Below are 10,879 nucleotides of genomic sequence, written 5' to 3'. Positions count from 1 at the left end.
TATTTTGGATGTTTGGTGCTCGTTGTAGTAAATTGACAATCAAGTAGCCGGTTGTTGGTAGTAACTGTCAGATTTTTCAAAAGAGCATCACACTCTCATGGCTTGCTTTGTGTGAGCGTTTAAAATTAAATACTACCAGCCACGGTAAAACGCATTGATTTGAAGGAAACTTGGGAAAGAATTTGGAAACGTTATTGTCTGTTAAACCATAATCCCAGAAATTATAAACAAATTTTCATTTTCTTTTTGTTTAATGCTTTTATATTACACTTTCTATGTCCGATTTTGATCTGTATCGAGTCTTTCTAAATCATCCTGCTCCGAGTAAACTAAGTAAATGAAAGCAAGAAATAGCAAGCCACCACCATTCGAGCAAATAAAAGTTGAATGTGTCCGCCACTTTCCAGATCCGATTTTAATTTGCCTAAATTGCGCGTTTTCTTCCAATTAGCACCCCATTTATTTCCGTCTGCAATCAGTTACACAATTAAGCCACTAATTGGCGCCTCAACCGTCAAAAAGAATAAATTTAAAAGACGCATCCCGATCTGTATTATTCACGAAGCTTTCGGGTACCACTTCATACACTGATTGGTGTATCCTTTTCACACCTTTGCTCATGTTCCTTCCCGACGCAGACGAAAGATTAGCTGATTTCTACGGAAAGGGGATCCGCCATCGTTCACCAAACAGTGATCGCGTTTTGGTAGTTTCGTTTGCGTTTGCTAATTATAACCAACCTTTCTTTCCGTCGCTATTAATTCAATTCCCGAGAGGATTCTCCTCGGAAGGACAACACACCCAGCCAGTAGATCGATGCCGAAAGTCATCTGATGGAAAATCGTCCCGTATCCGTCTGCGTCTAGCTAAATATTTACACTAGAAATTAAACCATCGTCATCGTCGTGCTGAATGGTCTGGTGAGGTAAAAAAGGGAACATCACGCTAAAGAGGTTTCTCCTTTCGTAGTTTGCTGCTTCATTTGTAACAGCTTAAAGTTTCGACCCCGTTTTACTCCTGAACTTGGGATTCTCTCTTTTGGGTCAGAGTCCTGTCTTTGAGTTGTTAGTTTTCTTAAACATTTAAATTGAAATAAGTTCCATTACACACACACACACACACCAATACACACACTGTCTCTTTTTGGCTTGGCAATGGTAACTCTCTCACGAGGTTCCGTAAACTGTTGCTGCCGAAGGTTTTTAATAGCGCTCCTTCTCCACCTGTTCACACCCGGAACTTGTGCTATCGACGTCCGGGAGCGTTGAGCTCTTTTCCAGGTGTTTACTGATGAGAACCATTTTTTGGTGAACGTAGAACGTAGGGAAGAAACCAAACCACCACCACCAAAAGATTGCCAGGGGAGAAATGGAAAATTAATTCAATTACACTAGGCATTTTCCAAATCAGTCAGCGATGATATGGCAGCATTGTATGCGGAAAGGTGTTTGAAGTGTGGTTTGAATGTCCAAATAAAAAAAAACCCTCAACAGTTGCTAGTCGTTTGGAGGGTTTTTTTGTTGTTGTTGTTTTGTTGCTCTGCTAAACTAAAAGCAAATGGTTACAGCACTCTCTACCAAAGCGTAATACAGAACATGAAACGGAAATGGAAAATGGCATGATGTAAAGCTTTACAGGTCAAAGCGAAACGTCAGCACTAGGCTGTTTGTTCGTCTGTCGTCGAGGGACCTTGCATGATTGACGGGAAAGGTACACGATGACATGCGGAATGTTTTGACACTTTTGTAAGTTCCGGAATAGCTGCTAGAGCAGGGAAAACAATAACGAGCTAGACAAGCAAGGCAGCTTATAAAGAAGGGATACTATTCGCAACTAAGGAACGAGTGGCTAAAGTAATAGGAAGTTATGCGCCTGAATGTAGGCCAGCTGAATGTAGCATGAATTTAATTATCCTGAAGAGCTGTAGCGCAAGCAATTTACACGCGAGATATTTTGCTTTTTTAAAAAATTATTTCGGTCTTGGTTTGGTCAGTTTGTGTTAGTATATGTATTTCTATAAACTTTTTGATAGAGGTACTTTGAAAAGTGTTCTAAAATCTTAACGAAAACGATAATAACAATTCATTATCTATTTGCTAAAAGGCTTAAATGTTTGAAAACGAATTGATTTTTGTATTACTGTATTGTATTTTGTAAACTAAACCAGAAAGAAGGATAAGCTGTCCTATGAAAATTAATGACCTCGTTTGTCGCTACTATTATTTATTATTTGATAGCTTGAATGGTCGTGCCAAAACGCGGCTACGCTTTCTATGCGATTTGTACACATTAAAATAAATGACCTTCTTAACATTCGCTTTTCCCGAGGTTTTCCAGGGTAAGTTTATCATTGCCCCGCGCTTTTCTTTCGTTTCGTTCAGTTCTCAGAGTTGCAAATGTCAGCTTTCAGAAGTGGTCCATCAAAAACATTCCCTCATCAAGTGCCACCGAAAAAAACAAAACAAAAAACTTCAATCGTTATCGCTTTTCGACGAGTTTGTTTCCCACCCGGAGATAGCTTGGTGTAACAATTTGGATGCGTTGTTTGTGAGTGTTGTGTCACGACCATCACAGCGACCACCGATCAATCCGTGAAGGGCGACCCGCGTTGAGAATGTATGCAAATCACGGTCAACTGGTTCACGACGCTAAGCTGCGAAAAACTTTTCTTATCGCTTTGGAGCATTTTTCTCTTTTGTTGCTACTTTGTTTTATGCTGCTGTTTGCTTTTCCAGTACCTCATAAAAACTCTTCCGCTGGCACATGATTTAGTGCAGTGCCGTGCAGTGTTGGCCCGGTCGAAATGGTGGTAGAAGATAATCCATCCATCCATCCGAAGCGGGAGCTTAAAGTCTACGGGGAGATGGGTTTCGTTCGCGATGGCAAATGAGCCACCATTAAGTCGTTGCGGAAAGGATGCTTGCCCGTCGCGGTGGCTCGTCGGATGATTGCGAGAAAGTTCATGAAGCATGTAAATGGTTGTAAAATTTGGTACGTGTTTGTGTGTGTGTGCGTGATCCTCTTCAGTATTTTTTTGGTTCCTTTTAAGCCATTCAGCTTGCGCTAGATTGTTGCAAATCGGTCATTTCTGGACCGGTTGTACGATACGGAGCACACGGAACGTTAAGAGCTGAACCAGTTTATGAGGATGTTGCTTTCGCATTCCAGGGAAGCCAGCATTATCGTTGAATATTTCGTTTGAGTATATGCCACTACGTGGCTGCGCTGGTAGCGAAAAGAAGGAGATTTTCTTTCGGACAATTTATTAGAGGAACAAAAACGGATGTTCCTCAACCGATTGAACAAGTGGTTAAGTGTGAGACACCCTTTTTTTCCCACCAAGGATTCTCACTCAAAACCAAATCATCGTAGTGCGAGACAATTTATACCCTAACGATACACTCCAGAGCAATACATTGTACATTCGAATCAATGATTGCTTGCATCAGGGGACATGGCTGGTGGCATTTCACATGATTTATCATCAGGACCCCGTGCTCGGAGTGGGAAATTCGTGGCAGCATACAATTTTATGAGATTTTGCCCAGATTCTTCACAGTGTTCATAGCAGTAAGTAGCAGACAATCACCATCTTTTAAAGTGTAATTTATCTTTTCGAAAAAGCACTTGAAAGGGTATGAAAGAATGCGAAAAAAGCATGCCATGAGCATGGTGAGAAAATTGCTTCGCTTCTTATGTATGATGCATTGGTTGTTTTAAAAATTCAAACTAAGAAGACACGTTTCTTCCGCCCCATTCTCATGCTGTACGTTGTAAGTAAACTAAGCACTGATGCACACAGTATATTGGCAAACATTTTTATTATTCAAATAAATGTATCCTTCTCAGTAACATTAGGTTTTTGCAACTCGAACACGCGACACAATCGGGCACGGCACAGTACGTAGATCGATAAAGGAATTTCCGCTCTGGTTCTAGATAATTGTTCGCTTAGTAGTTAAAATATGCCTCTCTGCATTCGACTCCACTCGCTTCGGAGTGCGGGAGTAGATACAGGAACACACTTTCCATTAGCTGCTGGTATGCACAATCGTTTCCGTGCGTGAAAATTGCACCAAAAACATTGAAACACTTATAAAATTGCTCGTCACTTAAACTATATTATATTCACACATCTCACGCACACGCTTTCGCGCTCGTGTTTTTTGTTTTTGGTCTATTTACTGCGAAAACTAGTTCCTGGTACGTAAACTTCTTTAACTAGTTTTTTCCCCTACTGATGCTCAGTTCAGTTTGAATGTTTTATTTTGACATTAAATTCGATTGGTATGAGAAAATTGTTTTGGAATTTAAAATAAGAACAAAAAGTATAAGTAAACGTATACTTTAATTTGAGGCTTTTTGGCGTGAATTTGTGGCCACTACGGATGGCACACGGATGGTTCATTAGAGAGAAAAAAAAACCCTCAAGATAATGCTTTGTTTCCTTGTCTACTGTTAAAGCAACGTCACGAAAGAAGAATGTTGATGAATGATGAGTACACATACACTCTGGTCGTTGTGACGTTGGCGATGGGTGCTACAGCCACCACTGGTCAAGTGCTAGGAGTTGTTAGTACACATAACGATCACATTAAAGCTCATTCGGTTGAGGTTGTCAAGGAAACCAATTGGAAACGCATCACATAGCTTGGAAGCTTTCAAAAGCTGGTCGTCACCGGTGAGCTATATAGGAGCTGGAACCATTTAAATGTGGGTGTTTTGCTTTGGCCAAAGGGGCGGCCATCGTGGCATGCCACTAGTGCCACTGTTGATCCTATTTGTCTAAGAAATACTTTAGCTACATTATAGAGATATTTGTTTCGATATTGGTCGTTTGTTTGTTTTTTTCCTTTCACTTTTCCACTTTACTGCCCTACTCTTGACTATCATAACTTGGGTTTGTTTTGTTTATTAAAAAGGGAAAAATAATCTATCAAACCATTCTACACAAAAGCCACAGCGTAGAAACACAGTGAGTTGCGTTACGCTCATGCTAAGTATCTATTTTTTTCCCTATGATCTTTCTTTTTTCTACTTTCGTAACCTCTCAATATTACACTCAAATCTATTCGCCGGTTTGTTTGGTTTTTTCTTTTTCCACTACACCTTTTGAAATCTTATCTTCTTAAAAATAAATTCGCATCGATAAACTGATGTCACTACTATCAACTTATTCGTTTTTCAACTATCATTTTTATAATCTATTTCCATTCCAATCGAAGCCATAATCGTTCAATTTTTAGTTTGTGTTTTTGTGTGCACGTTAAAAAGAATGCAATGTAAAGAGAGAGAGAAGAGAGAGAGAGAGAAAAAGAGAGAGAGAAAGAGAGAATGGAAAGAAAAGAGAAAGAAAGCAAGAAGAAAAAAGTTATGATTAGTTTTTCTGTGGTTTTCGCATGTGTCGGCAACGCTTAATTAATAGCATGATTTTGGTGTTGTGTTTGTTTTGGCTGAGGGAGTACAGTTTGTTAACTTTTATACATAACGAGGAGATGAGCGTTAATGATATGAATAACAGAAAAAATATTAAAAGAATAATGAATTAAGGTAATACAATAAAAGGAATACAAAAACAGAAGCAACACAGCCTACGCAGAACGGGGAAAGGAATTTCCAATCATCAGCTCTCGGTGAATGGATTGCAAATGTTTGTTACAATCGAGATTTTATTTTGATCCTTTCGAATGTATTTTGTATTTACTCTAACACACTCTAGCACACTACTACGCTCACTGTACACTCTAGCTAGCGTGAAATCTAGTCTAACGGGGACGGGTTTATTTGCTTGGTTGAGGTCCCCCTGGTAGGTATGCAATCCGGTGCTGCATTTGCTGACACAGGAAGCACAGCAGCTCCCGGAACAGTTGATCGTTGATGTCAGAGCAGCCAAAGCGTTCCGCAACCATCATCCGTAAGAGGATTACGAGTAATTGGCTTTGGCGGGAATGGGCGAGACACTTTGCGTAGAATGTGGCCGGCGCAACCGGTTACGCTGACGCTTCCAATGCTATTGCATTGTATTGCATCTTCGCCGGTCAGCCAGAGCCACCGTAATCCTTCTTGGGATGGCTGGAAACTCTCACGGCATCATCGGTTCTGTGCGGTGGTTAAAGGTGTAAAAGGTGACGAGCTTTAGCGAGCTTTACACTGTGCGGTGTGTTGGTGATGGTGTGGGTTGTGCTAATTAGGCCCAAAACCACATTACTGTGACGAACGTTCAGTGTTGCGAGAGTGCTTACGATCGATAGCTTCTTTAAACATGACCTGTTAATGGTGGCTGTGGTAGTATTGGATCCTTTCAATGTGGATCGTTTATCGGAAGCGAAGATGCACATTGCCGTGCTGCCATGCGTTCACAATCGATTTCTTGCTGAAGAGGATTATCTTGTAGGGTAAGGCTTGAAGCTAATCGTTCGAACGGGTTCGGTTGAGTGCAGCAATGCACAGTAAAGAGCTTGTTTAAGTAGAAGCTTTTACATCCGAACGGATGTAACCGTTGTTGTGTACTTAATTGACATCGAGCCCACAACACGGTTTGGTTTGTTTGTTCATGGTCCATTGTTGACTTAAGCTCACTTCTGGGAGTCTGTATTTACACTCCGTTTAGTTAAAATGAGTGCAATTTAAATATGTCTGAAGTCTACCAGTGAGAATTCTTCAACAATTCAGGAAAGAAAAACAAAATGTGTTCATTCAGAAACTCTTTGTTTCTTTTTCTCTTTCCACACGCATCCCTTTCAGAAGTTTATTTACCGACAATTTTCACCATCATTAAGACGCCCCACGATTGCCAGATTTCTCAGTTCCAGTTAACAGTCCCTGGCCTTAGCCTTAAAGTACCGAAAAACCCACCCAGAATAGGAATATTTGCATTAAAAAGACGAGGTAATGATCGACAATCACGTCACACAGCAGCACACAAAAAGGGGCTCCCGGAATGGGCGATTGTAGCCGATTCTAATTTCTTAAACACGCTTACTGGCCCACTTCTTGTTGGTGCTAGTTTGTGTGAGTTTTTTGTCGCGAGAATAGCACAACCAAAACAAGCGCCTTTAACCAAGAAGCTTATCACAATTGGCCACACTAATGATGCAAATGGCAAATGGTGGTGGTGTACTTGCTTATGCGAGACCGCTTTTTCTAATTTAATCGAGAAGCTGGGCCTTCCAGCTAGCACGAAACCCGCACTGAGTGGGTTTCCTTTTTTCACGAGAAAGAACCCCAATAATAGTGTGCTGTTTCAGGTTACGTTCTCGAATTGCTGCAAATTCAGCGCGTCCCATTAGCCGGGCTCGATCAACACCCGACCACCCAACATAAGCTGACAATGGATCTTTGGTTTTTGGTTTGGGTTTTGTATGTTTGCTGTTTCTGGTCGTTGCGTGAAGGAAGGAACTTCCTGTATCTTTAGTTTCTTAAAGCACAAATTATACTCTCAGAACGTACACACACACACACACAGGTGCAGGAAAGCATTGTTGAGTTCGGAACCAAAAAGCAACAGCAGTAGCAGCACACGAAACGGATGCACTTAGTGTGTCCTGATTTTCTGTACGGTTTGCCGAGGTTGTGCCAGGAAATGGGAAATATTTGCGAAGCATTTCACGATCGCTTGTGGAAAGCTTGTGCCGCGACCGGATAATAATGCTGTAATCGAAATCCGGTCAAGTACGAGAAGCGAGCGGTCCCGAGCGCTAAAGGAATTGCCATTCCGTCAAGTGGCACTCGAGTAGCGCTGAGTGTTAGCGTCGTCGTGAGTAGGTTGGATTTATATTCACCGGCTAGCAGTAGCAGTACACCGAGGGCTGGAAGATTCTTTATATTCGATTTTGCCTCTCCCTATCCCTATCCCGATGGTTCCGACATGGCATCGGTTTGCCATTCTTATCGGGTGCCATGTCAGCATGTCACGGGAGCGAATGGGATAAACTGGATAAACTACTGCCCATTGTCTCCTTCCCACACGGGGTGAAAATTGCTTTACCTTTTCCGTGTTGTCGAAGCGGATGCAGTAATTTCCGTCGCGTGACATGTTTTCCCATACGGATCTCCGAGCGGTAGAATTTGCTTTTAGTCTCAAACCGGATGTGCAGCGTTCTTGGTAAGTGCACACTTGGAAAAGTACCGGGCGCAACTAGACCGGTACCATCCGGCACCAGTGGCCTTTGGGAGCAGGAAATGAGGAAGGATTTATTGCATTAAGCTGCAGCAAAGCATTTTGTAACCAATATGTACACACACACGCACACATACACGAAATTATCCTTCAAGTGATGAAGCACAAAAGTGGGTTAAAAAAACCGATTGTCTTGAGACAAGGTTTGTCTTTGTCTCTTTAGACAAAACATTTACTGAGTGGATAGAAAAAGAAAGTTACTGCATTGAAAGGCTGAATTTACTTAGCAGATACTGTCAGCAGTTTAGTTTCAGTTTATGAGGATGGGTCGAATGCTCATCACATCGTCCTCGAGAGACAATTTTCTACTGTTTTTCGTATGTTGTAACCTTGAATAATTGTTTTGTTTTTTTTTTTGCACAATTAATCAACCGATCACACATTTACACGAAATGAAATTTAAATGCGTGTTTGTGCGGTTTATTTGATTATGTGGTACCACATGTCCAGCGGATTAACGCTAACCATGTTACAGGGTAGGGATGCTAATGAGCAGAATTTAATTATTTGATACGTTTCATTAGGTTTTGGTACATAAATAGAAATGAATTTTGTGGTTTTTTACATCACAGCTTTAAGAGAGTTTTGATTTCCCTTATAGCACATTCCATTACAGATATAGATGATGTTTAGATGCGTATTTAAGGGAAACACTTTTTTAGGATTTAAGGTTGAAAAATTGACCCTTTTTTTAAACGTGTCGATTTTACGAGTAGTGTTTAACACCCCACAAATTTCTAGAGCCTAGAAACTCCGGTTGAAAATTGTTATTCCTGAATGTCAATTTAAAACGTTCCATTTCCAAGTTGAATATTGTCTTTAACTTTCAATTCAAAACCATTCACACGAACACATTTTCCCTCACCGGGACTTCCTAAAGCTCCCAAAAGGGGAATTTTAGTTTACCCTTCAAATGAGACATTTGGCTTAGAAGTTTAAAGCTTTCCTTTAAGAGAGAAAAAGCAAGCCACAACCAACCGGGCGCACATGATAATCCACAATCGTGCCACTTCATCGAGCAAAGCCCTGTGTAATCCGGCCAAATGTAGCACGAAATCCGTTCGTCCTAAGAAAGGATGAAAAGAAAAGCATACAAAACCCACCCTAACACGAACGACGAACAGATGGCCAACAACCCCTTGTGCACGGGCCTTAGTTTTACGAAGCGAAGGATATAGTTTACATATTTTCGTTTCGTGATTTGCATAATTGAATTTCTGAAGGTTAGCAGCAAAGATCAAACTGTGTGGATCGTCGGTTACGGGTGGGTTAATCTTACCGGGCAGTCGGGTTGGACGGGTTGACAATTTGATGATTTGGATGCATATCGGAAAACAACGACGATAAGATGAAGTATGGGAGGACACTTGAGGACACTCCGAGGGGGGGGGGGGGGGGGGGGGAAGCAGGAGAAAGCGAAAAGCGAATACAGTAAACCACAAAATAGAACCACTGCCCGATCGATTCGTTACGAATTCGTCAGTGTTGTTTTTACGGTGACTGCTTGTTTGGAAATGGAAAAGTGAAAACCTTTCGGCTCGTTTGATTATCCCGGGTGGAGTCTTTCGGGTCAAGTGAACGTTGTGGTGGTATTTGCTTTGCAACGATTCCAGGAAAGTGGATCCAGTTCTTACATCTTCCCCGTGCTGCGGAACAACATTAATCGAAACCTCAAACACATTGACATTGAAGAAACCGAAATGGCACGGATGACCGAAAAGTCCGGATGACGAGAAAAGATTGTGACAAGTGCGGTAGACCTAGGCACAACATAAAACCTTGTTGAGCGAACGCTAGTGTGAAGTGGAACTGGTGGACGAGATTTGATGGCTAATAGATGATGCCGAAATGAAGAAACAGTCGAAATGAAACCATAACTCTGAAAGTCCAAGCTCAAGAGCAACGAGGGTCCAAAGAGAACTCTCTCTCTCTCTCTCCCTCACCCCATTTGTGGTGGATGCGATGAAACGAGCGGCTTCATCAGTGACCCCGGTCGGCCTCGGATAAAACATAAGTCGTCCTTAGTCGACAAATAAAGCACTGGAAAGAAAATAAAACCCCAAAAGCAAACCTATCTCATCATTCGGATGGTCAATTCGAAGTGGACCCATTTCGGGGGAGGGGTTGTTGCGGTCAGTTGTGTAGTGTTTTCTTTTTACGGTTTTGGACATTTGGTTTTTGCTTCGCCCGAATCGGAACATGATAGAGGCATGGTACAAAGAAACATAGTAGGAATGACGCTCATCGGATACCGGATCCAGTCAATCGAATCATCTTGCTTGTAGGCGATACAGTTATCGGCATTGTTTACCACTTCTCGCTCTAGACGACGAAATATCATAAGGGAACGATCAAATTGTATCGAAATCCGGCGAATGCGTCTTGTCACCGGACTTTATTTTGAAGGTGTCGAATTTGTTCGTAGCTCCAAGCGAAAAAGTGTAACTAATAGCTCTCCGGTGTGTCGTTAGGCATTTGGAAAATGGCAGCACTTTATCGTACCCGAACAAAAGTGGTGTTAAAGGTCAAGTTCAATTGAAAGTGTTTGATTAAAGAATGATCTTGCACGCGTTTTATCGTGGTGGGTAGTGAACAGTAGAATTGGATTCTTTTAGCTTTCTTCAGTCAAACAAATGACTTTTTGTTTCTATATCATTCTTTTCTTTTTCCCATTGTTTTCTCCAGATTTTAGTTGTATTT

At 41.5% G+C, this 10,879-nt stretch overlaps 1 protein-coding gene across 3 annotated transcripts in view; it reads right to left on the bottom strand.

Annotated features, from left to right (window-relative positions):
- Nucleotides 1-1,184: 1,184 nt before the first annotated feature.
- LOC126562224 (uncharacterized) overlaps nt 1,185-10,879 on the bottom strand; it is a 66,803-nt gene continuing 57,108 nt past the window's right edge. For all 3 annotated transcript variants that reach the window (XM_050218669.1, XM_050218670.1, XM_050218671.1), the window contains one exon: nt 1,185-1,287. In XM_050218669.1, coding sequence (XP_050074626.1) covers nt 1,203-1,287 — 85 coding nt within the window. In that variant the 3' untranslated portion in view covers nt 1,185-1,202. The remainder of the gene's footprint in view (nt 1,288-10,879) is intronic.

Source organism: Anopheles maculipalpis, chromosome 3RL (genome assembly GCF_943734695.1).
Source record: "Anopheles maculipalpis chromosome 3RL, idAnoMacuDA_375_x, whole genome shotgun sequence".
In the NCBI taxonomy this organism is placed as follows: Eukaryota; Metazoa; Arthropoda; class Insecta; order Diptera; family Culicidae; genus Anopheles; species Anopheles maculipalpis.
This window is presented reverse-complemented; position numbering and strand designations above follow the sequence as displayed.